Genomic DNA, 25,695 nt, shown 5'->3' on the forward strand with positions numbered 1-25,695 from the left:
GAAGACATTCGTAGTCGGATTCGAGCGTGCTCAAACGACTCGGAAGATTAGGCTTTTTGCTGGCTTTTAATTTCCCATTTCTTCGATTTTGTTTTTTTGGATCCACCTTGGATCTCCTTGTACGGTACGTGCTCTTTTTTCTAATCGAATGACGGTGATCAACCATATTTTCCTAAAAAAAAAATACTTGCAAATATATCAACTTGAGAAACTCAAACGTACAAGATTGAACGAGCTTAATTAACACACTCACATGACACTCCACTTACACGCAAATATGTACACATGTCTTTATTTTGTACGTACTGTACTGTACTGTTTCTTCCTCGACGAAATGATGATATCGAAATTATACCAATCAATATTGCATGGGAATGGGTGTGACGAAGAGGCTGAGAATAGTGTCCCGGAGACGCAGGCTGCAGCTGCTGTATGCATCCTTCCTCCCGCCATAGAAAACCGGCATGCTCACAGCAAAGTTGATGACCCGCTGCACAGCCGGGAGCAGCACGCGATCTTCATCAAATCGAGCTTGGTTCGTGGTTTTCCATTCCTCTTCCATCATTGACTCCATCCTGGCAATGGCGACCTCCCTTGTCAACCCATGCTCGCTCATGTAGCACTCCACGGAACTCATCGCATCCCCTTTGATCTTCCCGCGCTGCACGTACATTAATTCATTTATTATTACAATTCCATCATTTCAAAAGAAGAGAAGAAATATATTGGTGGATACTCCTCCGATCCATAATAAGTGTTTTGGATTTAATACAAAATTAGTACTCCCTCCGTCCGGGTTTATAAAGCCTCTATTGAAATTCGTGTCAAACTTTGACCAACAATTATGCAAATAATATTTAATATATGTATATAAAAGTTATACTATTAGAAAGAGTTTTTCAATACGAATCCAACAATATCTTTTTTGTGCCAAAATAATCTCGTCTTACCAATGTAATTTTTTGTCAAAGTTCGGTATGAAATTCTGCGTAGGCCTTATAAACCCAGATAGAGGGAGTACAGTTTTGTACTAAATCGAAGACACTTATTATGGATAGGAGGGAGTAGATCGGAAGCTGATTAGTAAGGATGGAAAGTATGTATATGTTACTTCAAATGACGCAATGTCGTTCATGAAACGTGCAATCTTTGAGCTTGCCATGATGACTTGAGGGAAAGTAGCCGCCCAGTCTAGTGTTTCCTTGGTTACTGCATCGCCCATGGCAGCAATGGAACCCATACATAGTGTTGTCAAGGTTATACTCATGGAAGACAATTTCACCTGTTCTTCAAAGCTTGGCTCGTGCTTCCGGTGGAACCATTCGGCTTCTTCCATAAAATAAGTGGACAAATGTTGGAACTGCCACACAAAAAATAATACTACCAATGATTAATTATTGAGTATTGCATGTCCTTTCTAGTGATCCATAGATACATATACTCTCTCGGTTTGACAATTATTTTTATAGTGTACTTTTATTTATTTATTTATTTATTTACCTTTGGAAGAGGAGGATGCCAATCTAGAGTATTTGATGAAACTGGACCATGTTTGCTAGCTAGCCATAGCACTAGCTCTACTCAAATTTTAGTTATCAATTAACCTGTATGGGAAGTTGCAGATGCAATTAACCTGTATGGGACATTACTTATATATTTTGATGAAGTTAATTAGTAGAAGAATATATGGCATACAAAGATATATCACGCCGGATAGTATAATTGGTCAAGGAGGAACCTCTTTCTTGACGTAGGCAATCCGGTAGCTGTCAGCGGTTGCCACTTCACCCTCGAATTGCTCAAAGAACCTCAACAGTTCACTATAATACCTTTTAAGGTACTCCGGTAGAAGAGAAATTGCACTATCATCCCACCTACGCAAAGGTCAATCTCATCGCATTATTAGTTTGAATTCATCAAACTAGCTACTTTAATTTATTCACTTTGAAAATAGACGAGAGCTCTGCTTCTTATACTAGCAAACTTACGTGTCCAATCCAATTTGTAAGCTAATAAAATGTCCCAAGAAAATGTGATATTGTGCCATCAGAATTGAAAGCACTGTTTTATTTGTTTGAATTTTTTTAACTTAGAACTATTTAGACAATATTAGACAAACGATACAATAATACACTGTAGCATAAGATTATTTGGCATATGTGCAGATCAATCAACACAACTACGGTGTCATGTCTAAGGAGGGGTGAATAGGAGTACATATACACGCTACAAAGGGTAATTAATATTACCTCCGTTCCTAAATTTTTGTCTCAAATTTGCCAAAAAATGGATGTATCTATTCCTAAAAAGCGTCTAGATACATGTAATATTTCGACAAGAATTTAGGAACGGAGGAAGTATGGTGTTATTAAGAAATTAGATGTGAAATAAAGACATATTTTTTTCATGCATTCAATTTAAGTCGTGAGCGTGAAATGATGTTAATTCCTAGTAATATAAACACATATGAATTCAAGTCAACTGTAATGCAACCTTTGAACAGCTTCATTTAGCTGACGACATTCCTGTATGGTGGCATGGTTGTCATATGTGTCATCCATTATGGTAATTAGTACCATTTGTTTGGCAACGCTGATTCGTGCGAGGGCAAAGCCTTCCTCATGGAACAACGCATAGGACCAAGTGTAGCACTCCACCACACGATCCCGAACATATTTTAGCCCGACATGTCCATAAAGATATTCCCACCACCTGAAAATTACATATATATTATGTAGTGTATATATTGGTCAGCTGATACTAGTGATTTTATTAGGGCCGTGATATACATTTACTTAAACTTAATTGTAAACATTCCTTGTAAACTTAGGCATGCATGCATGCAAGCGAATACACATATGTGAGTTTACACATATATATGGTTATATATGTGCATCATATGATGCACAGACCAGAGAAATCACCGTCCTTTTTGGAAGAAAAATAAATATATGCATATATACGTACTCGGTGATAGCTTTGAGCTCCTTCAAGTGGACACGCTGCAGAAGGTTAAAATCCAGCTTTGCGAGCTCTAGTAGGTTTGGATTATACCCATCCTCTTGTTTGTACTCGGAGATATAATGCAGTGTTTCTACCCTCTTAAATGTCCTTGGCAGTGGTAAGTGAAGGGCACGCTTGACTTGCTCAGCTAAAGGGGGCTTGAGACTGTCTTTCATTGATTCTAGATCGTGCCTCACGAGGGAGATGATTACTTCCATTGACGGCTCACCATGAATGAGAAGATGAGCTGCGTTGTATAAACTTAATAGCCCCCTTGGTTCATTGCCACTGAAGCTCCCATCTTCGCTCTTGAATTTGTCAAAAACATCTGCAAGACAAAGTGTTTACATGTTACAGAGATGGATGGATTAAAAACGAAAATAGAAAGATAGCTAGATAGATACCTGGAGACACCCAAAATCCATGCTCCCTAAGCAAGCGAAATCGAAGGGCAACCTCATGGAGGATGGAGCTACTAAACTCGCTCCCAACGATTTCTTGTAACGCAGTGTTAATCTGTTCAACAAAGTGGTGATCTATTCCGAGATGTTGGAGTGCATCCAATAAGGTAATTCTGTCCATCGTGCTGCTGCAAGTGTTAAACAACATCTGGACTTCTTCCTTCAGTTTATCAGCCCTCGCTCTCATCCATTCCTCCGATCTCTGCATGCTCATTCGAATAATAGATATTATTGAATCTTTAGTGATAGGCACAAAAATTGTGTAATGAAACTAAACAATAGTTTGTCCTAATATCTAGCTTCACGAACTTTTGGGTTTAATTTGGATAATAAGGAAGAACAGATCGGGACTCACTATGTACAACACCATCCACAATATAAGGCCTTTCACCACAATAAATAAACGGTATAAATAAATAAATAAATAAATAAATAACCTTTAAAACTCCTCTAAAAAAAACCCACAAAGCGCCTATAAATAAGTAAGATTTACTTTGCACCATGTTTCTCCACTTGTGTGACAGCCTGACAGGTACTTGCCCCAAAATTTAGATTTATCACCGCATTTCAGTTTAGGCAAAATATCATGGGAACACCACCCTTGTGGTGCAAACTGTGCAAACATCGTAGAAACTATGTTTAGAAGTGAGAACCAAGCATAACTTGAGTGGTCAGCTAGCCAGGTGAGTTCGATCCTCAAAGGTCGCACTTTGGTGTCTCATTTAATAAAAATTATATATCTATATACTGTCAGACTGCAATCGCGCAGCTCTTACAGTTCAAGTAAAAAAATGTTTAGAAGTTTGAAAAAACCCTACGGAAATACCATATGTTAAGGTGTGATATTCTACAACCGTGTAAAATTTCAAGTCAAAACTCAATTGCATTTGGAAGGAATTAAAAAGATAAATATACAAATAAAAAAGTGACAAACGGTGAAAATCACTATTCATGCGATGTTGTTTCATTTTCTTGTTGCTAAATGCAACTGCGTTTGGATTTGAAATTTTACACATATGTAAAACATCACTTCTCTAACATATGCAATTTTTTGAGAGTTTTTTTTACAATGGTTTTCACGGAGATATCACCGTAATGGTGGTTCACCAGATACACCACCACCTTTAATTTAAACAATGTATTTAACTCTCAAACAATATTAGCTCCTCCCCCCCTCCCCCCTCCCCTCCGTCCCTTCCCTGTACTGACATTATTGCGCCGTCTGTCGGATGATGTGGCACAACTAATTTGCTGAGTTGGATGACACGTAACTCCCTTCCTCCTTTGACCTCCGGTACCAAATGTAAAGGTGAAGCGCGCAATGCCTAGGAGGACAATATGTTTTCATATCGAGATAAGTACGTTTTTGCGCCCCAATCAGCACACAAATAGACATTTGGTCCCATATAATTTTTTATACATTTTGTTCCTTAGTTGGCCAAACTAGACACTTTTACATCCCTCGACCCACCCGAAGAGGTATTGTTGTCAACGTGACGCGGTTTTGGTTCAGATTGCCACTGAAATGATGGAGAAACTAAGAATAAACCAAACATGTATGATCCATGTGTCAAGAGACACTAGGTATATAACTATTTGTATTCACTTTAGGTATGAAGTTTTCAATAGAAGATGAATTTGCTGGTGGTATGATCCTAGCTTGGCGAGCCACGTGGCGAGTCTGGGCCAAAACCATGCCATGTTGTACGAACCCGCTTTTGGTGAATCGAGGAAAATAAAAGGTGTCTAGTTTTACTAATTGAGGAACGAAATGTATAAAAGAAAAGATAGACTGAAAAGATAGATAAAAGTCTAGCCCAATGTTTCGTAGTGTGTCCTTGGCCAAAAAATGTTTTTTCCATTGTTTCGTTAATGTCAAAAGCAATCTCTGAAAGTCTTGGATATAAATATTTTTTTCGTGTGTTTCAAGCTATAAGCACCATGAGTACGCATGTGAATCGCACGAAGATGAAAATACAAACCGAGTAGCAGTCCTTAAGGGTCAATTTGACCACTATACAATCCTAAAGTTATCATGTCCACCAGCATGTGAGCTAGTGGAGTAGTAATTATTAGAAGTCGAGACCCCTCCGGCTCCAGGTGGGTCCCAGGTGAACAGAAGCAGCGCCTTCTGTGGGATGAGACCAGAAACAATAAATGACCAGCACTAGGAATGAGAAAACAGTGCTGGAAGATAAGGAATAGTAAACAGAAATTTCCCATCGACGACCCCCTCACTGCATGGGCCTGGTCGGCTTCGCCGACGTCGATATGGGCAGTCGGTTTGGATTAGTTCCTGCAGCCTGTGGTCGGCCTGCCCTCGGGCAGAGAAAGCCCTGTCGGCTTGGGCCAGACCGACCGGTGTCCGTCGGTCTGGCCCAAGCCGAGGCTATATTATTTTAAAAAAAATTCCAAACTACATATTATTTTTAATATTGATGAAAAAAATGTATTACTTAAAAAAAATTAGCTCCTATCAGGTGAAAACCACCTGCTGTGAAACCTCCGTGAAAACCATAGTAGAAAGTTAAGAAAAAACTGAAAAAAATACATATGTGTTAAAGAAGTGAATTTTATGTGCGTAAAATTTCAAGTCCAAACTCAACTGTCTTTGAAGGCAATAAAGAAAAAATTCAGCATGAACGTGGTTCTTCACTGTGTAACACTATTCATTTGTATATTTTTTTTTTGTTTCGTCGAAATGCAATTGAGTTTTGATTTGAAATTTTGCAGGTTTGTAAAACATCACACCTTTAATATACTGTATTTTTGTAAGAATTGTTTTTAACTATGAAACATGGTTTTTATGGAGGCCGCATAGTTTGCACCGAAGTTAAGCGTGGTTTGGGTACCTACTTGGTATTATATGCTCGACGTACACGACATGTATATATACACACACTAAACATATACTCCATGCATATATACCTCCGGTGGTTGCGGCTCATGCTTGATGAAGAAGTCACCCCACGGCGAGGGCTCTAGGACGGACTGTTTCCGAGGACTGGCTGCCATGATCGATCGTGTGTGTTCGGTCGATCTTTAGCTTATAAATCTGATAGCTTTATGAAGTAAAATCGTTTGGAGCTAGCTAGTACATGCAAGCTGCTGTGGGAGATGGAGTTGAGGCTGGGCTCTTATTTATAGCGGCTGATGGAGCGGACGATCCATAAATTACAATAAGAGTCTTACAATAATTAAACATAGCACAATCAGCTTCCTATTTATTATAAGTAGCAAGTATTTACTACATAGCACAATCAGCTCCCTATTTATTATAGCAAGTATACTAAATTTACTGTACTAAATAAACAACACAGATTAAGGAGACTGTGGGGGGAGGGTCTTCAAATGGGTACCAACAGGTAGGAGTAGCACTCAAGTAGGTATACGTATACACGGCTGCTAACTCAAGTGGATATACGTATACACGGCTGCTAACTCAATTAAGTGGGTATACGTATACACGGCTGCTAACTCAAGTGCGTAATCACGAGAGCTTTTGGGAGATAGCTGTAATCCTTGTACAGCCGAGCTATTTTGTTAATAGCTTCGGACATTTTTTCTGTTTACAGTTTTTCTGTCTGTAACTGGATATTTTTCCTCTTCTTAATGCAAAGACAAAGCACCTGCCATTTCAGTTCAAAATAAAATAAAAAAATGTGATACTACGTGAGCACACAAGTAACACTACGTAAGATGCTGTTCCGTGTCAGTTACAGCACTAATTGATACCTTCCCGAAGATTGGTTTGTCCGTTACGGTCAACTACTTTCTCCCTCTTAGCCCTATCTGATTCAAAGGATTTTTAGAGGATACCATCTTTTAGGAAAAAAATTCTAATTAGCAGAACTTTGTACTAATAAACTTGTGGTTGTGTTGCAGGTATGCAACAATATGTGAAATCCGGCCTTGATGCATCAAGGCAGAAAAAGAAGGCAATACAATTTATTCTTCCATTTAAACATTTTTCTAATTCAGATATGTTTTTAGCATACAGTAAATTAGGCCTTGTTTGTTTGGATTTATGTTTAAATTTGCGACTTCTATACCCACACAAATTCAAGTCCAAACAAACACCTTTTCCTAGGTCCATGCTTCCAGGATCCAAGCAATTCTTCAAATTATACTAGAAGCACAAAACTACCTCTTGAGGTGCTTCAACTGTCCTGCTGAGTGTATTTACAAGACTAACTGTAGTTTCAAAGCTACTCTGTCAATATATATCGATCTTGTTTGTATTTAGAACCTAAATTAATTATATGTATGACTGCTTCATATTTGAACTAATTATTATTATATTTCCAACTAGTTCTAGTGGTGAAATTCATTTTTATTGTCCACCATTTCACTTTGACCACAAAAAAATTTATTTTATTTTATTTGGCTTACAAAAGGGTGTTAATCCTTCAATTAGTGCTAAGTTCAACCAAAACAGATAAACTATGCTAAACTAGTAACTAATCATCATATTCAGCCGTACAAGAGCATTTCAGACTTTCAGGACCAGCAACAAACCCACCAGTCGTACTCAAAGGCAGGTTCAAACAATTTTATTAAACAAACACGGCCTTAGCCCATGTAAGAAAACAGCCTTAGCCTTATACTCCCTCTGTTTCTTAAATTAAGGCTTATATTGTTTTCTTTGACCAAGCGTTTGACCAATGATTACTCCATCAACGTGTGACTTACGTGGTACAAATCATTATCATAAGCAAGTACTTTTGAATACGAATGCAATAATATCAATTTTATTTCACAAAAAATATATATTAATAGACTAATTCTTGGTCAAAGGCTCGGTCAAAAGAAACAATATACGCCCTAATTTAAGGAACGGAGGGAGTACCACGTATATACATTTCCAGAATGTATGATTCAGTTCATCCATCCATCCATTGATGGAAAAATGGGGGGAAATGCATGGGTACGCAGGAGCTGATCAATTAGGATCCCTTGAAATGATAAAATGCACGCTAGTTAGTCATCTTTACCGGTACATATGTGTAGAGACTGCACATGCTTGGATTTGAATTAAGCGGTAGATTGGGTGTTGGAGTCGAACGCTTATAACATGGACCACATATAAGGGCACCGTGGATAGCTGCAATAGAACGGGCAAGAACTGGTATGCTTGACATCATATCACGAGGGAACAGACCGGCACCCGTGGCTGGGGACCGAACTGGCCATGACGCGGTGGTCTGATGCGTCACATGGCCTAAGGGCATGTACAATGGGGCTGATTTAGGTGTCTATAAGAGGTAATTTTGCTGAGGTGGAGGAAAGAGATTGAGAAAAGAGAGTAGACTGTCTGTAGTTCTATAGACAATCTAATAGACAAACTATAGACAGATTATTTACCATTGTATGCCTCATGTTTATATTTTTTGTAGAGATTTTTTAGACAGCTTACAAACAGACAATTGTATACACTATCTGTAAAATTGTCTATAAATCACGTGCAAAACATTATAGATGGATGGGTGTCTGACTGACTGTACCTTTGTACATGCCCTAAGCAGGATTTGTTAATTTAGTGCATGGTAAGGAGCGCCCACTAAGCATGCCAGGAGGAATATAAAGGTTGAGGCTGAACTTCGTTAAAAAATATCGTCTTCCGTCTACTTTCTACAATGATCTAATCGCGGATATTCACTACTCTGGCTTGAGAACGACTGCGAAGTCCGGCAGTGCCGGCACCGTGTCATGGCCGATGACGATCCCGTCGATGACTCAGACGAGGAAAAAGGAAAGAAAAGAAGACGACCAGCCGGCCGGCCGGCGTTGCGGGAGTGGTTTGGGAAGGAAGACGAACAGGAGTCGTCGGCACTGGCAGGGGCAGCGCCAGCGTCCGCATGTGTGTTGTACCGGAGCTGGGCTCACTCTATTCTCTTAAGTCGTATAGTACTACTTCGTTGGTCCCAAAATAAGTGTCGCATTTTTCTTCATCAAAATGAGCGAATCTACGCAGTAAACATCGTTTGTAGAAAAAGTTGTGACAAGTAATTTGTAACGTGCGTGTGTAATGTATGAATCAGTTTATCCATCCATGATCCATCCATCGGACGGCAAAGCAGGTACACTACACAATTACTGACTGAGCTAGTCATTTGCAGAGGCGGCATCTGTACTGCTGAAGCAAGGAAGCCGGTACTCCTCCGGCTTGAGAGCCACCGCGAAGTCCGGCAGCTCCGGCAGCGCCGTGTCGACATTGCTGCTGTAGAGGTCCTTGTTGATGCGCACTTTGCAGGAGGAGTCCTTGTGGATCTTGTCGTGGAGGTACTTCATCGACCCCCACATTGCCGGGCTCCTGCAATTAACCAAAAAGAAAAAAAATCATCCATCTTCGATCTAACACTAGTTAATCAGTACTATTTAATCTTTGATCATCGTCATCATCTCGAGGCCGGAGAGATTGCCTTGAGACGGGAGATGCGGCATGGAAGGCCTCGCAGACGGCCCTGCTCTCCTTGAGCGACTCCTCCGCCGTCTGCAGCGCCGCCGCGGCTGTCCGGTGAGATTTCTCGCTGTTGCCTTCGTCCAGGATCAGCCCGTGGTAGTAGTATGCTGCAGCCTGTCCAGGAGATTGTTTCTTGTTCACGTTAAAGAATCTATCCATTTCATGAGACAAAGGGGGAGAAATAGTCTGGATATATATATATATATATATACTTTTGCTTCCATGTGCTTCCACTTGACAAACAGCCCGTGCTTCTCGCCCCAGCCGTCAAGCAGAGGTAGGTCTGCAAGGCTCTCATGTGCCTACATGCAAATCAAACCAAGATCATATTGCAGGGATGAAAAATAATAATTTCAAAAGAGATATGAACAAGTTTTTTGGTCTGAATCTATGGTGTTTCATGTGAAAATGAACAGTACGGATTACTGAAACTTGCTAGAAAATCTGGCCTACATGATGGATTGACCAGATTGCCACAATCTTTTTGCCAGAATAATCGGTAAAAATGCATGGTAGGTGTACCTGGTGCCAGCACTTAACCATCTCACATGCAAGCCTCCTTTTCACAGCCAAGGTGGCCTTTGGACTGTCAATGGCTAGCCCAAGTTGAACATCAATTGCCTGCCAATGCCATCATACAATTATATAGCATGATCGATGAACTAACCAAGAAGCAGACATCTCAACCGCATTGCTATTTTTACTCTGCACCGTGATGAATCATGTGATCTCTCTCTAACTAGTTACTGTCAGGAAGAGGGGATTACCTGACCAAGAGCTTGCATGCAGGTGGCTTTCAGGACACTTTCAGACAGGTCCAGAGGAAGACCTTTCCTACACGAAATGGCAGCCAGTCAGATCAACACTAGTAGTAATTAACTGATGGAAAACAAAATTGCAGCCCTGGAACACTGCTCATCATCATGTCAAACTTGTTGCATTGCATTGTATTTGTATGGACACCACAGCACCTCTTTTCAGGCGACATCCTGGGAAGAATATGCTGCATGGCGCACTCGAGGTACCCGGCCGCCTTGAGGAATATCTCCACTGAAGCCCGCTTGTTCTCTGAAGAGGAACATACAAATATGCATTCATTCAGAGAGGACAGCTATATGAAACAGCACATTCAGAACGGTAACATTTAATTATATGATGGCACATTTCAGAGGTAGTATTATCACACAGTGATTCTGCAACCTTCGGACACTTTGGCATGGTAACCTTCGAGGGATGTCTTTGGGAGGAGCAGGGAGTTGGCCTGCGACAGCCGCAGCATGGCCATCATGTGTAGGACTGACAGCGCCTCGTACCACGCGCTGGCCAATGTCGTTTCCTGACAAACACCAAATTAAGACAGATTTAATCTTCTCAGTCCGGTTCATCAATCTTGCAACGAACATACAGTTTATTGACACATTAGTTGCCGGGACCTCTGCATCGTCTTCTTGGTTCATCCACGCGAATTGTATCTTGTCTTCCAGCTCGCTCCCTGCCAAGGATTAATTTAAGACGATCATGGGGGGGGGGGGGGGGGGGGGGGAATTGTCTGAATTTTGCCAAGGATCTCAGACAAAAGATGGATGGGATCAAGCACAAGGTTTATATATAGATTAAAATGATGAGTTACCATCTTTTGTCAGTCCTAGGATAATTGGCAGGTACTCTTCCAAGGCCTGCACAAGATCAGCTGATGTGGATCCCCCTGCAAGCACAAAAAATTCAGACTGTCAGTGTCAGATAGTACCAAATTCAGACTGACAGTACTAGATTCAGGCAGTCAGTTGCCAAATTCAGACTGTTAAATAAGATCCAGACACACTGTGTTCAAGCTACCAAATTCAGAGAAACCTTTAGCACAGCCAACAACTATGGAGAAGCTAGCTAACGAACCATGCTGCGTGCCGATGCGCCTGCGTGGCCGAGTGACCGACAGCGCCTCCCGGGTGGCCATGACGGCGACGCGGTCCCTCGACGCCGCCAGCCGCTCGGTGAGCCTCCTCGGGAGGCTGTCGAGGAGCGGCGGGGCCAGCTCCAGGCTCTCGGGGACACGCAGCCCCGGCACGAACACCGCCACCTCGCCGATGCTCGCAGGCCTTCTCCTGATGATCGCGCTGGCATCATCCGGCTTGGATATAAAACACCCCATCGACTGATCTCCTCCTGCAAAGTTTGCAGCTTTCGGTTGAACAAAAAAATTACATAATTCAGAGATGGATTTCTTGCTGAACAGTGAACAGAGATGGCAAGAGAGATCGATGAGCTCACTTTAGCCGATCGATCAATGTTGCAGATAATGAACCGAGGGTTGATCGGTGGGGAGAAAGGTGCAGTGGTTTAAGTCAAGAGGTTTGCTTTTCGTTAGTCAATTGGGTGCCAATTAAGAGAGGGAACCGGGCCAATTATGTCGCTCACGAGGGATCGATCGATCGAATCAATGTCGACATCAGATTAAGAGCCAAAAGTGGCTGCAAGAAGCTAATCAGATAGTCAGTCACATGCATGCCCCTGCCCTCGACACGCCAAATTGGCAACTAGCTAGATTACTCGCTTTTCTGCTCCTCACCTTCCCACCTTCTGAGGCCAAATACAGAGTTGGAGAAGCTAGCAGCAAGCCGGATGTGCAACTGAACTTGATTTTAGAGGCCAAATTCAGAGCTGAGCAGAGGCACAAAAATGTTCGCTTAATGAATTACCTGATCTATCTGCCGCAGAATTCCACTGACAGGGGTCCCAGGGCAACGACGACGAAGAAGAAGAAGCAGCAGAAGAAGGAGGCGTGCTGTCGGTGTTGCGTTGGCGGGGAAGACAAGCTTTCGGAAATGGCGCCCAGCCGTCGTTGGAGCTTTTGGCCGTTTTTAAAGGGGATACCGTCGAGGCTGACCAGTGGGGCCCCTATTCCCTCCCTCACCTTCCGTAGCCCCTGCGATTTCCTTCAGTTTCGTCAGACAATGCTGTTTAATTTATATGCTACTCCATGATCCATTATCTATTCTGACATTAGTCAATTTTCTATTGCTCATGCATATGTGACGCCCATCATCAATGCTAAAAGTGCAATCTTTCTCGACATGACAAATCTCAATATAGATGCTTTACTTCTGACGAAATGAGCATTGTGTAATTCTTACTACAACTAGCTCCTAGCGATCGATCAATTTAATTGAAATGCCGGTTTTGATGAGGATAAGATCGATTGATCGATCCAACTGTGCATGCAAGTAGCAATGTGGTGACGTGAACGTTATTCGGGGATGGACAAGCTTCAAGTTTTGTCATGCAATGCACAGCAAGTTTCTCCTCTGGCTTAGCTTTTGAGTATTGATTGGATGCATGGATATATATGCCAGTAGTGTGGTCAGTGGCAGAGTCAGAACTAGAAAAAGATGGTGCTAAGATGAAACTAATGATGCTATACTTGTCGATTTTCCATACTTGTGAACTAAATACTCAATAGATCCTCTCATGAGCATCCTTGCGAGGCCGGTGCTACCGGGCCTGGCTCCGCCCCTGAGTGTGGTGCACTTGACGGTTAATTGCATACAGGCACAACCTTTTATATATTAATTCAGCTTCCTTTCTTCACAAACTATACATACATGAACAACAAGAGAATAAACTTGCTGTGAGAAAAGCAAATATAATCGAGTAGTAATTGGTAGATGTCATAGATTGTTTTCGTTGTTGGTAATTTTGTTAATTTCCATGGCAGACCAGATATTCATCAAGACATAACATGGAACTAGACGTTTCCCGTTTCTGTGTGGTTACTTCTAATAGGATATTTATGACATTGCAAGTGACTAAGCAAGACCCCTTTCTTGGTCACACTTAATAAAACTTCTCCATCATCTTTTCCCTGCAAGAAGGAAAAAAAGTCTCCATACTCATGTTTTTCCGCTTGTGTAGATATGCTGAAAAATACTTGTCTTCATCCTCAACCTAGTCATGTTTCGATCACCTTTCGGTGCTCGCTTGTCTTTTCCTTGTAATCCCATATGCACTTTGTCGTTGACTCTATCTCACCCGACAACACTTTAGAGCTCCCTCGCTAGGACCACAATCCTCGAAGTGGATCATCCCCTACGGTCCACGAGTTATACATACATGTTGGGTCCACCGTCGTTCCCTCTCTATCTCGAAGATTGTGACGGTGGGAAATTGCCGAGACCGGCGAATAGGAGGGGGAGAGAATAACATGTATTAAACTATTAATCTCCAGGCCTAAAAAGACTAAAAGAGTCGTAGGTAAGCGGATTGGGACGAAAACAAAAGCCAAGTGGAATACTCAACAAAAACTCACATTTAAAAAACAATTATAGGTTGAATGATAAATTCTTTATTTCCAAGCTGAATCTTTTTGTCCAGACAAGAAAGGGTATGTACAAATTTAAAATCTTGAGACAGCTAGTATTAATTTGCAACTTAGCAACTGCATGTTTTTTTATATCTTTTTTTGGGTCATGTTTCTACATACATCTAGCTTGCATGTACGTAATTAATTGTGCAACTATAAATCTGAATAAACCTGAACATTTTGGGTCCAACACGCCTCTCTGTTCTTGTTAACCTCTTCCTCTCTATCCACTTGCACAGTGTGGACTGTAGTGCCCAACTTGGCAACCACCTGCTCCTCCTCCTCCTTTCCCCACGGCCACCGGCGACGCCACGCCATGCCGTCCAGCTCCACCTACGCCGACGCGCTGGCGGCGGCGCGCCCGTTCCTTCGTGGCGAGGAGGAGCTCCAACCGGACCCATCCCTCCCAGCCCTCGCCGCGGTCCTCAGCGCCGCGGGCGCCGGCGAGTGCTGGCACAAGCATGGCACCTTCCTCGCGCACCTCCTCGACGTGCACCGCATCCTCCGCCTCTGGTCGGCGCCCGACGCCGTCGCCCGCTGCGGCCTCTACCACTCCGCCTACTCCAACTCCTACGTCAACCTCGCCATCTTCGAGCCCGACGTCGGCCGGGCCCACGTCGCCGGCGTGGTCGGCGCCGAGGCCGAGCGGCTCGTGCACCTCTTCTGCGTCGTGCCGCGGCAGCAGCTGATTCACGATGACTTGCTGTTCCACTATGAGGATGAGGACCTGGTGGTTGACCTGGCGAGATCCGAGGAGTCTCTCGCGGACGCGCGGGGAGGGGTGTTTGAGGAGGACGAGCCATGGCGGCGTAAGATCCAGCGGCTGCTCCCGGCCTCCGGAATCACTGTCAAGCACATCAGGTGCGGATTTAATTCATTACGGTAGTAACGTTCTTGTTGTTGATTGTGCTTGCAAGCAGTGAACCCATGTGCAGAGTAGCCAATAACTGACAGATATAGAGTCGCTGAGCAATCCAAGGTTATCATAATAGCTTAACAATTGAGGATCAAGTGATATATCTCATTTATTGTTTCAAATTTTAAGATCTAGCGCTATGTCTCATTGACCACCACAAATTTGATGTACGCGTTCCGACAGTTACCAATTACCACACAGGTTCATCAAGGATTTAGAAGCTACTACGAACTATCTAACCTGCAAAGGGAACTCCCAGCCTTTGGAAATATAATACTCCGTAGTAAAGTTTCCTTTTTTTGTATCATGCACCTCTGTTTCAGCCTTTCAGGCACAATATACAGTTAGAACACCATCTCCCTGCCAGGAAAATAAGTTAGTACAGTCTTTATAATCTTGCCAGCCAAATTTAGAAATATCATGGTATCTTGCAAAGATATGCTTACTTGGAAGTATGCAAATTCTAAATTTGTTTATTTCTGCTGCAAGGTATGCTGTCAATACCTGCAATTGACAAACACTCATGATTCGCCAGTCACCATGACTCACACTAAAGATATCTATAGTGAACTCGGCAGACTCGGCAGCAAAGTAAAATGACTGTGTAAACTAGTTTCTGTCCCTTCATCCAATCAAAATGAGAATTTTGTTTTTAAAAGTGACAGGGGTGGTTCTGCTTCTAGTGTGAACCTAATGTCAATCTTTACCTCGCAGGACTGGTGAGGATGTGGCTCTGTCTAGGCGGGTAGCTGCGGCATTCCTTCTGATGACAATGGCAGACTTCAGTGACCAGCTCTTCGACTGGCAGGACCGCCTCTTCGACAACACCAATGGCCGCCTTGAGTTCCGAGGCAACACCTGGACGTCCCTCTGGCCTGGCACCGGCAAGCCTGGTCTTTGGACTACCTCCATCTCCCGCATGGGCGCGCTTTACTCCCTCATTGTGCGTGAAGAGGAGATATACATAGCTCACAGAACACATACCACCGGCCAGGAAGGCGATGAGACTGCCACACGCGACGAGGACATCGCCCTGGTGATCCCTCCCGTGTTCAATGGCTGCACCAAGGTGCTCAATGCCGATGACCAGAAGGCAGCACGAGACCTCTATTGGGAAGCAGTGTGCAGCGACGAAGAGGCGATGGACCGGCACAGAGTAGAGGAGCTCCTCAGGCAGACCGTCGCCAAGAACCCTTTCGTTGGGGAACCTCGCCTGGTCCTCGCACAGGTGTGCCTTAATGCAGAGATGTATGAGGAGGCGCAGGAGCAGGCGGAGGAAGGGCTGAAGCTGCTGCTGGAGTGGGGGAGCAGCTGGGACAAGAGGATGACATGGGAGGGGTGGGTGTCATGGGGAAGAGCCATGCTGACCAAGGCCAAGGAGAAGGACTGGCCTCATACCTCCTTCGGCATCCTCAGCCTAGGGCTCGTCAAGTAGATGTTTGTGTAATCATCTCAGCAATCGCCACATACGTACATACGCTTAGCTCGAAAGGTATGAAATAATATACCTCGCTAGCAATTAAATAATTGGCTCGACATACATTGTAATAGATGCACGATTGCACCGACAGTATATAAATGCATAAATTAATTTTCACAAGTGAGGCATCATAATGCGACCTTTGGGGACCGAACCCTAGTGGACAACAAGCATATCTTGCTGGGCTGACAACTCGAGCTGAGCTCGATTCTCGTTAAGATGGATTATTGTTGCTTTGTGAAAAAAATGCAGTTATATGTTCTGGATGTGTCAACACCAATCATACTATCCCTTCGTGTTAAAAGACCAAGCATGAATGCATGAACACCCAAATCTCCAGGGATTTTAAGATTTTTGACTCATCGGTAAACGCCAGCCCTGTACCAAAACAGTAAGTGTATATGACATAATAAATGACCCGGAGGAGATAAACCTTCGTTGCATTGACTGTAAAACTCTCCGCTGATAGATGACATTAGCACATCTTGTCTTTGTTTGTAGCAAGCAGCAGAATACCCAAAAAAAATTTAAGGGATCTTTTTTTTTGAGCGAATTTTTTTAAGGGATCTGAATACCCAAAATTTTTTTAGCGCAATCTGAATACCCAACTTAAGAGTGACACACGAGTGGTAGCAAATTCGAATTTCCGGCCCACTTATAGAGATGCATCTCAACCATGTAGCCATCTCTATAAGCCCAATAATGAAAGGCAGACCATCTTCCCCATTCTTCAAACTCCAAAGGGCCCAAAGGCCCCGTTCGGCCGAGCGATGGCTACGCAGTGCGGGAGCCGCGGCGGCTCACCGTGGGGTGGGGGCGTCGAACCGGCGCGGGGCCACCGTTGGAGCGGAGGAGATGGCCGGCGACTCGGCGAGCGGAGCAGGGGAGAGAGTGCCCGTCCGGGCGAGGGCTGAACCGCGCGGCGGCGAGGATGGAGACGCACTTCGATCCCCTTCGGCATCCTCCGTCGCCGCAGCAAGCACTGGTAATTCATTCCTTGGACCTAGGCTCCTTGATCTATCATACTTGTATTCTTATTTAATCGACTCGTGGTTCACGCCTAGCAAAAACGTCATCCTGCTTACCTCCCTTCCTTCCCCATGTCATGTGGTAGCTAACTGTTCCTTCTTCTTCTTAATTAATCGCCTCGTGGTTCTTGATTTCTTGTCCCATCGAGCAATGCTTCCTTTCTTATTGAAACGAGTTAAACGATAAGGTGGTGGTGCCAGCTGCCAGGCTACCAGGAGTTGTAGCTGTAATTAAAAAAAAAATTCGAGGGCCATCAGCGAGTCTCATGCTGAATTTTTATTGTTATCGTCTTGTTTCGTATGCTACCAAAGCTTGCATCTACTGACAGTGATAATATAACTGCTGTAGTAAAGCATCGAAACCTCCTTTATCAAGCATTGACTTTGTTTAGTCGTCACCAATGACCCAATTGATCTGTTATTTCTAAAGCAAACAAGTCACCTTCACAAGCTCCTTGATTGCTGGACTAGACCAGCGCGCGCCACCTTCACTACTACCAATTCACATTGTTATCCGGCCCGATCCCCGTTTGAGCTGTAGCTATGTTTAACTTAATTAGTTTAGAGAATGGTTTCTAGGATTGATGCCTCTTGTGCACTGTGCAAGGTCAAGGACATCATTTCGAATGGCTCTAGAGGCAAAACAAAGCTGAATCTTTTAATGCACCGGACCTGATCGAATGGAACATGCACTTGGTCTGGAGTACCCATTGACTATGCCAATGCTAGCTATAAAAGGAGCCATCAAGGGCTCTCCAAAAGTGCACGCACATTGCTACCTTCCTACCGGCGTACTGTCCTCTGCAGCGCGCCCACAGAACTCCCACCACAGACACCAACTAGCCCCGCCCGACGGCGCTCGGGACCATCCCGACCGTCGGAGGAGATGGAGACTGCCATCGGCGCAGCGGGCTGGCTCGTCGGCAAAGTGCTGGATAAGCTGTCCGATGACTTGGTGGCCGCGTATGTGGCCAGCTCTGAGCTCGGCCTTAACTCCGAGCAGATAAAAATCAAGCTCAAGTACATGCAAGGGTTGCTGGACGCGGCCCAGGAGAGGGACGTGAGCAGCAGCCCTGGCCTGCATAGCTTGCTGGAGGACCTGAGCAAGAAGGCTGATGAGGCTGAGGACCTTCTGGATAAGCTCCACTACTTCATGATCCAAGATCAGTTGGACGGCACCCAGGAGGCCGCCCCAGATCTGGGTTATGGCCTGCGTGGGAATGCTCTCCATGGCCGCCATGCTGCTCGCCATACCATTGGTAACTGGCTTCAATGCTTTTGTTGCTCGCCTACACAAGATGATCATTGTGCTGCTTCTACTGTTGTTACTGCTAACCCACACAATGCAACCAATTCTGATAGTGGTAATGTTGGGAAGATGAAATTTCACAGGGTGGACATGTCAAACAAAATCAAGTCAGTGATAGAGGACATACACAACCTATGTGACCCTGTCTCTAACTTGCTCGACAAAATTCAAACTAATAGCACAGCTGTCACCGTAAAAAGGCCCCCCACAGGTTCAACATTTACACAAGATAAACTGTATGGGAGGACTGATATTTTTAAGCACACTGTTAATGCACTCGCCAGTAGCACATACCTTGGTGAAACCCTTTCTGTTCTGCCTTTTGTTGGTCCTGGGGGTATTGGAAAGACAACCTTCACCCAACACTTGTATAATGATAAAAGGACCGACATACACTTTGCTGTCAAGGTCTGGGTATGTGTTTCAACTGATTTTGATGTGCTTAAGCTCACCCAGGAGATCCTTAGCTGCATACCTGCAATTGAACAAGAAAAATACAACTGTACAATTGAAACAGCCAATTTGGATCGGCTTCAAAAATCCATTGCAGAGAGACTGAAGTTCAAAAGGTTTTTAATTGTCCTGGATGATATATGGAAATGCAACAGTGAGGGTGATTGGAAAAACCTGTTAGCTCCATTCACAAAGGGGGAAACCAAGGGCAACATGGTTCTTGTGACAACTCGATTTCCATCCATAGCACATTTGGTGAAAACAACTGATCCAGTAGAATTGCGTGGTTTGGAGCCTAATGACTTCTTCGCATTCTTTGAAGCATGTATATTTGGTCATAGCAAACCCAGGAATTATGAAGATGAGTTAATTGATGTTGCAAGAGGTATTGCAAAGAAATTAAAGGGTTCACCACTAGCAGCCAATACAGTTGGTCGGTTATTGAAGAAAAACCTCTCTCGGGAATATTGGATGGGAGTTCTTGAAAAGAATGAGTGGCAAAATTCAAAATATGATGACGATATCATGCCATCTCTTAAAATTAGCTATGATTACCTTCCTTTCCAGCTTAAAAAATGTTTCTCATATTGTGCCCTCTTTCCCGAAGATCATAGGTTTTATAATTTAGAAATAACTCATTTTTGGACTGCAGTAGGTATCATAGACTCTAGTTACCAAAACAATAAGAATTTCTTAGAAGAACTTGTGGACAACGGTTTTCTCATGAAGGTATCTAATAAATTTGGTCAATACTATGTGATGCATGATTTATTGCATGAACTATCTCGGAATGTTTCATCACAAGATTGTATCAATATAAGTAGTTTAAGTTTTACAGCTGATAGCATCCCACAATCTATTTGTCACCTATCAATCACCATAGAAGATATATATGATGAAACTTTTGAAGAAGAAATGGGTAAATTGAAGAGCATGATAGACATTGGAAATTTGCGGACTTTGATGATTTTTCGATTATATGATGCAAGAATAGCTAATATTTTGAAAGATACATTTGAAGAAATAAAGGGTCTCCGAGTTCTTTTTGTACCCATCAACACTCCACAATCTTTGCCGAACGGCTTTTCAAATCTTATCCACCTCCAGTACCTTAAAATTAGTTCACCTTATGGCTTAGAAATGTCTTTACCTAGCGCGTTATCTAGATTCTACCACTTGAAATTCTTGGACCTAATTGGTTGGTATGGTAGTATAAAATTGCCTGAAGACATTAACCGCCTTGTGAATTTACGTCATTTCGGTTCTTCCAAAGAACTCCATTCAAATATTCCTGAGGTTGGAAAGATGAAGTGTTTACAGGAGCTAAAAGAATTCTATGTTAAGAAAGAGAGTGTTGGGTTTGAATTGAGGGAGCTGGGGGAATTGAGAGAGCTTGGAGGAGAACTACGTATATGCAATCTTGAAACCGTGGCATCCAAAAGAGAAGCTAATGATGCCAAACTGAAGAACAAAAGAAATATGAAAGGGTTGCGATTAATTTGGGGTACAGAGCACCAGACTGTAGATGATGATGTTCTTGATGGTCTTCAACCACACCATAATATTAGAGTGCTTGGTATTATAAATCCTGGTGTTGCCCCTTGCCCTAGTTGGTTGTGCGGTGATATTATTAGCACAACAAGCTTGGAGTCTCTCCATCTGGAGGGTGTATCTTGGGATACTCTTCCACCTTTTGAGCAGCTACCACACCTCAACAAACTCATTTTGAAGAATATTGCTGGCATGCGTAATTTTGGGCCTGGCTTTTATGGTGCTACAGAGAGAAGTTTCATGAACTTGAAGACAATCGTGTTTGAGGCAATGCCAGAACTTGTTGAGTGGGTCGGGGAACCTAATAGCCGTTTGTTTTCAAGACTTGAAAGCATCAAGTTTGAAGATTGCCCCTTTCTCTGTTCATTTCCCTTCTTGGAATCCTCTGTCCATTTCACCAACCTGTGTGCACTTGATATTATTAAGTGCCCTAAGTTGTCTCAGCTGCCCCCCATGCCTCACACTTCCACACTAACATCTATTCGCGTGAAAAATGATGGATCACGTCTGTCATATGATGGAGAGGAATTGTCTATTGAAGGCTATACCGGTGCTTTGGTCTTCCATAATATGGATAAAGTAGAGGTTATGGAAATTGAAGATGTATCACACATTTTTTTGTCAGACCTCCAAAATCAAATCTCCCTGAGAAATCTATCTATCGTGAGCTGCGACAGCATGTTCTCTGTAAAACCAGATAACTGGGCTGTCTTCCGTTCAGTTCAGATTCTTGCCCTACACGATCTATGTATCTCCGGAGAATTGTTTTCAAAGGTTTTGAAATGTTTCCCAGCTCTTTCAAAGCTCACCATCAGGGAGTGTGAGACACTGTATCTTCCGCCTGTGGAGGATGGAGGACTCTCAGACCTCAGGATGCTACAATCATTCGAAGGATCAATATGTAGGGAGATGTTCTCTCAGTGGCACATGGGAGAAGTAGAAGGAGCTCATACCATCAACCCTTTTCCTAGTTCGCTCAGGAAGCTTGATATTTCATATGACTCAAGCATGGAGTCAATGGCTCTGCTCTCAAACCTCACATCTCTCACCGATCTTTCTCTGATGTGCTGTGATGAATTAACGATGGATGGGTTCAAGCCTCTCATCACAGTCAATCTGAAGAAGTTGGTCGTTCATGGTTCCTGTATGAATGGAGGGAATATCTCTATAGCAGCGGATCTTCTCTCAGAGGTGGCAAGGAGCAAATTAATGCACGAAGGCTCATTCCAATTGGAAGAATTGAAGGTGGATAGCATCTCGGCAGTGCTTTCTGCTCCCGTTTGCAGCCACCTTGCCGCTACCCTCCACAAGTTAGATTTCTGGTATGATCTGCAGGCGGAAACCTTCACGGAAGAGCAAGAGCAAGCGCTTCAGGTCCTCGCCTCCCTCCAACATCTTGGATTTTATGAGTGTGGTCGCCTGCAGTTCCTCCCTCAAGGATTGCATCAACTTTCTTCTCTTAGGCAACTAGTAATCCATAGTTGTGGTAAGATACAATCACTACCACCCAAGGAGGGCCTCCCAACTTCACTGCGAAACCTACTAGTATGGTCTTGCAATCCCGAGCTAACTGAGCAAGCCGAGAAGCTGAAAGGAACAAACCCATGTTTTACCATAGAAGTAGTCGGTATGTCACCACCCCCCAACCTTTCCATGTTTTAAAATATACCCTATCCCTAGCTTCTGAAATCTGACAGTCTGCTCATTTCATTCTCAGGGTATTCTGCACGATGAATCCTTCCAGCATCGTGGAACTGGCGGCATCAGGATCACACATCGAATGTCTCTGCTAGTTGCATGCAAAATCAACTTCTGCTCGTGATTTCATTCACAGCCACTTCCATAATTTGGATTGCTTCCTTTTTTATGTTCATGTTGCAATCTACGTCCAGCTAATTCACCACGAAGCAAATTAAGGTGTTTTTCTGCCACGGCTAGGCTATATTCTTTGTTTTTCCCATAGTATCGTCATTGCCTTGATTCAGTTCCTATTTTCTTCAGTCCCCATGAAGGAGCAACTGCCCAAGCATGTTATTCTGAAGATTAAATGACATCATATGCTGTGTCGAGATTCCAGGATCAAATAATGATCAATGTCGGTACGTATCAGTTTTAACTCGCGTTTCATTTTTTAGAATCAGCATATGTCCCGCTTCTAGGCCAAACCTTCAAATCGTAAGTCAGATTTTGAGCAAAACGTTTGAACTCGCAAGTCAATTAAGCAGGATCTCGCTTTGCATCCCTAGTTTTGACGCATTGAGTTCCTATGATTTGGTTGCATACCCAGTTCTGCACTTGACTCATTTGCGAAAACGTATCCTGCAACTAACCCATGGATCAATTGAATCATTTTAGTGCTAGATTATAACAGCCTAACCCCTCTCTTCTTCTTTTTTTGACATGGCCTAACTTCTCACTTATCTACTTCACAGTGGAACAGCAACCGCTGGGAGGGAGTAGCCCTTTGGGTAGGCTCCGCAGGATCAACAACCATGGCTGCACGGTGTGCAAAAACATGTTGACAGCCACCTCTTTGCCCAACGCCAAACTCCTTCCACGACTCACCTCTTCCTGCACGGTGAGGAGTCCGTCGCTGCTGATAAAAGCACAGCACCTTCCTCGACGTCCTCTGAGGTCTGGGGGCGGCCGCTGTGGCCTGTACCACGTCTCCACCTGCTCCGACTCCTGGGTTAACCTCGCCACCTTGGACCCCAGCACGGCCTGGGCCCGCATCGCTGGCGTAAATTGGGGCACCTCTTCTGTAGGATGACCTGATATTAATTTCAGAGCTCCCGGCAGCTTGATTTGCATGTTTTGAGACATCCATCAATGTTGTCATCTCATATACCCCTGGATTGCTTGGACAAGTGCAACATTGAAGATGGCAAGTCTTACAGATTGATCTAGCCATCCTTTGTATAATATTTTTGGCAGATTGATGCAAAATTTAAGCAAGCCTGCGTTTACAGCCAGGTTCTGGGTGGCTCTACTTGTTGTTGTCTGATACTCCTATACAGTACAGCCAAGTACTTGATACCACCAAACAGGCAAACAGGAGCTTGGTTGTCATGTAAACTGAAGCAGCAGCACGATGCCTGAAGGCTGAAGGCAGCACAGGAACTATTTCGATGCCTGTTGTTGGCTGAAGGCAGCACATGTACTTGCAGAAACTGTTTCGATGTCGAGTTAGTGAGCACTGACTTGGTCGTGCCTAAAAACGTGTCAAACGAGTCTGTACTTTGTCCACGTGTGCATGATTGGGCGGGAGGAGTACGTACGTGGCACCACTGAACATGAAGCCGTGTCTGGACTCTGCTTGCTTGCTTTGCCAATTAATTGGGCAAGCGATGGATAGCAACTGAAAGAAAGGGACAGAGATTTAAGAAGAAAGCTGAAAGAAATGGACGGCGACCCAAACGCTTAGGCGCCAACGCCAACGCCAACGCTGCCGATAAATCGGCCACAGGTGTTTGGTCGCCTTGGTGGATCTCCGGCCGGCCGGCTTATATAAGCAATCCAAGCTAGCCGCGTCTCCCAAATTAAGCCAAAGTCCACCACCAACCACAGCACAAGGAAGGGGAAGCAAAAGTCAAGGAAACCTCTCACTCGCTCGATCGATCCGCCTCTGCTGCACAAGCAAAGCTAGCTGCAGCTGAGTTTTTCATGGCGTCTGCCGCGACGATGCGGCGCCGCCGGACACGCTCCACGCAGGACTGCCTCGACCCCATCCCCGAGGAAGACGACGACGTGCCTACCGGCTCGCCCAGCGCCCACACCACCAGCAGCAGCGGCCGCCGAGAATAGGGACCAGAATTAATTAAGCTGGACTAGTTACTAATTAGGCGCTGGGGCCAAGTGATGAAGTGAATAGTGGCTTCACTATTAGTTAGCGTGCGTCTTCGATCTTCTCCTGTCCTGGCCTGTGTGTAGCTCCCTGACAAATACACATGTGTGCAGCAGTTCATATATTTACTCCACCGATCCAACCCATGGAAGAACCGGCTCGACCGGCTCCACCGAGACAAATACACATGTCTCGTGTTCTCTAACTGTAAGCTCGACCGGCTCTTGAGCTGAAAGCTTGAAACTGCATGCATGCGTTAACAAAAATGTTATGGTACGCCCCCGTATAAATACATTATGCGGTTTTGCTGCCTCTATCTCCAAATATACTCAGATGTATATGCAGCAAAACAGTATAGCTCTTGGTCTTGATTAATGTTAATTACTGAGATGTAATTCATGTATGTAAATAAATGGGGATGCAGCGCAGCGTGCAAGAGGAACGGGGATCAATACCTCGCATCTCCAGTTTTTTTTAAGTTTTTTTGAGGGTTCGCATCTCCAATTCCATTTTCATTCGAGACGAAATTGACCATAAATTTGTATTAGCGGCAGAGAAGCGACGCCTCCTGGCCCACCAACACCTCTGGCCCACGTTCCGCCAAAAAGAAGCTTCAGACTTCAGTAAAAAATACTAATCATTCTCGTCATTAGTGAAAGACTCATCATTCAACAGCCCACGGTAGAAAACTGAAAGCGACAGTAAATTCATGATTCGAATCACTAGTCACACTCACGGCCTGCACGCACGCACGAAGACTCGCACGTACGACATCATTGACCCATCGAGAAGTTCCAGCAAGCCAAAAGTTGAGGAAAAAGAAGAAGCTA

At 43.8% G+C, this 25,695-nt stretch overlaps 4 protein-coding genes across 9 annotated transcripts; 2 read left to right on the forward strand and 2 right to left on the reverse strand.

Annotated features, from left to right (window-relative positions):
- Positions 1–358: 358 nt before the first annotated feature.
- LOC100837702 ((S)-beta-bisabolene synthase) lies at positions 359–6,479 on the reverse strand. The gene is made up of 7 exons (XM_003573096.1): positions 6,393–6,479; positions 3,408–3,666; positions 2,968–3,331; positions 2,494–2,712; positions 1,739–1,874; positions 1,112–1,360; positions 359–661 (listed from the first exon to the last, which is right to left on the reverse strand). Exons 1-7 carry the CDS (start codon positions 6,477–6,479, stop codon positions 359–361), a joined length of 1,617 nt encoding a protein of 538 aa, XP_003573144.1.
- A 2,915-nt stretch (positions 6,480–9,394) lies between these two features.
- Positions 9,395–12,963, reverse strand: LOC100827277. Of its 6 annotated transcripts, none has more exons than XM_024461054.1 (13): positions 12,624–12,963; positions 12,494–12,554; positions 12,196–12,405; positions 11,821–12,090; positions 11,558–11,632; positions 11,361–11,419; positions 11,128–11,263; positions 10,899–10,995; positions 10,695–10,761; positions 10,450–10,548; positions 10,140–10,229; positions 9,887–10,041; positions 9,395–9,777 (listed from the first exon to the last, which is right to left on the reverse strand). In XM_024461054.1, exons 4-13 carry the CDS (start codon positions 12,074–12,076, stop codon positions 9,570–9,572), a joined length of 1,242 nt encoding a protein of 413 aa, XP_024316822.1. In that variant the 5' UTR covers positions 12,077–12,090; positions 12,196–12,405; positions 12,494–12,554; positions 12,624–12,963; the 3' UTR covers positions 9,395–9,569. The 6 variants fall into 6 exon arrangements, with proteins under 6 accessions (XP_024316822.1, XP_024316819.1, XP_024316820.1 ...); XM_024461051.1 differs by having other exon boundaries at positions 11,821–12,105; XM_024461052.1 differs by lacking the exon at positions 12,624–12,963 and having other exon boundaries at positions 11,821–12,105; positions 12,494–12,559.
- A 1,521-nt stretch (positions 12,964–14,484) lies between these two features.
- On the forward strand, positions 14,485–16,800 carry LOC100827583. Its single transcript, XM_003570667.4, has 2 exons — positions 14,485–15,145; positions 15,915–16,800. Exons 1-2 carry the CDS (start codon positions 14,601–14,603, stop codon positions 16,633–16,635), a joined length of 1,266 nt encoding a protein of 421 aa, XP_003570715.1. The 5' UTR covers positions 14,485–14,600; the 3' UTR covers positions 16,636–16,800.
- A 645-nt stretch (positions 16,801–17,445) lies between these two features.
- On the forward strand, positions 17,446–25,301 carry LOC100838707 (putative disease resistance protein RGA4). The gene is made up of 4 exons (XM_024461050.1): positions 17,446–22,648; positions 22,739–22,938; positions 23,023–23,120; positions 23,454–25,301. The coding sequence occupies exons 1-2, from the start codon at positions 18,595–18,597 to the stop codon at positions 22,753–22,755; spliced, it is 4,071 nt and encodes a 1,356-aa protein (XP_024316818.1). The 5' UTR covers positions 17,446–18,594; the 3' UTR covers positions 22,756–22,938; positions 23,023–23,120; positions 23,454–25,301.
- The last annotated feature ends 394 nt before the right edge of the window (positions 25,302–25,695 follow it).

This window comes from Brachypodium distachyon, chromosome 3 (assembly GCF_000005505.3).
Source record: "Brachypodium distachyon strain Bd21 chromosome 3, Brachypodium_distachyon_v3.0, whole genome shotgun sequence".
NCBI classification, from domain to species: domain Eukaryota; kingdom Viridiplantae; phylum Streptophyta; class Magnoliopsida; order Poales; family Poaceae; genus Brachypodium; species Brachypodium distachyon.

Bases quoted from the DNA above. Each gene is read 5' to 3' on its own strand.
- LOC100837702 (XM_003573096.1), bottom strand. From the start codon at position 6,479: ATGGCAGCCAGTCCTCGGAAACAGTCCGTCCTAGAGCCCTCGCCGTGG. The intron at 1,875-2,493 runs GTTGCATTACAG...ACCTTTGCGTAG, and splicing joins CTAAATGAAGCTGTTCAAAG to GTGGGATGATAGTGCAATTT. The intron at 1,361-1,738 runs GTTCCTCCTTGA...TTTGTGTGGCAG, and splicing joins TTGCCTACGTCAAGAAAGAG to TTCCAACATTTGTCCACTTA.
- LOC100827277 (XM_003570666.2), bottom strand. From the start codon at position 12,076: ATGGGGTGTTTTATATCCAAGCCGGATGATGCCAGCGCGATCATCAGG. The intron at 10,996-11,127 runs GTTGCAGAATCA...GTTCCTCTTCAG, and splicing joins CCATGCCAAAGTGTCCGAAG to AGAACAAGCGGGCTTCAGTG. The intron at 10,230-10,449 runs GTACACCTACCA...ATTTGCATGTAG, and splicing joins TGGTTAAGTGCTGGCACCAG to GCACATGAGAGCCTTGCAGA.
- LOC100827583 (XM_003570667.4), top strand. From the start codon at position 14,601: ATGCCGTCCAGCTCCACCTACGCCGACGCGCTGGCGGCGGCGCGCCCG. The intron at 15,146-15,914 runs GTGCGGATTTAA...TTTACCTCGCAG, and splicing joins ATCACTGTCAAGCACATCAG to GACTGGTGAGGATGTGGCTC.
- LOC100838707 (XM_024461050.1), top strand. From the start codon at position 18,595: ATGGAGACTGCCATCGGCGCAGCGGGCTGGCTCGTCGGCAAAGTGCTG.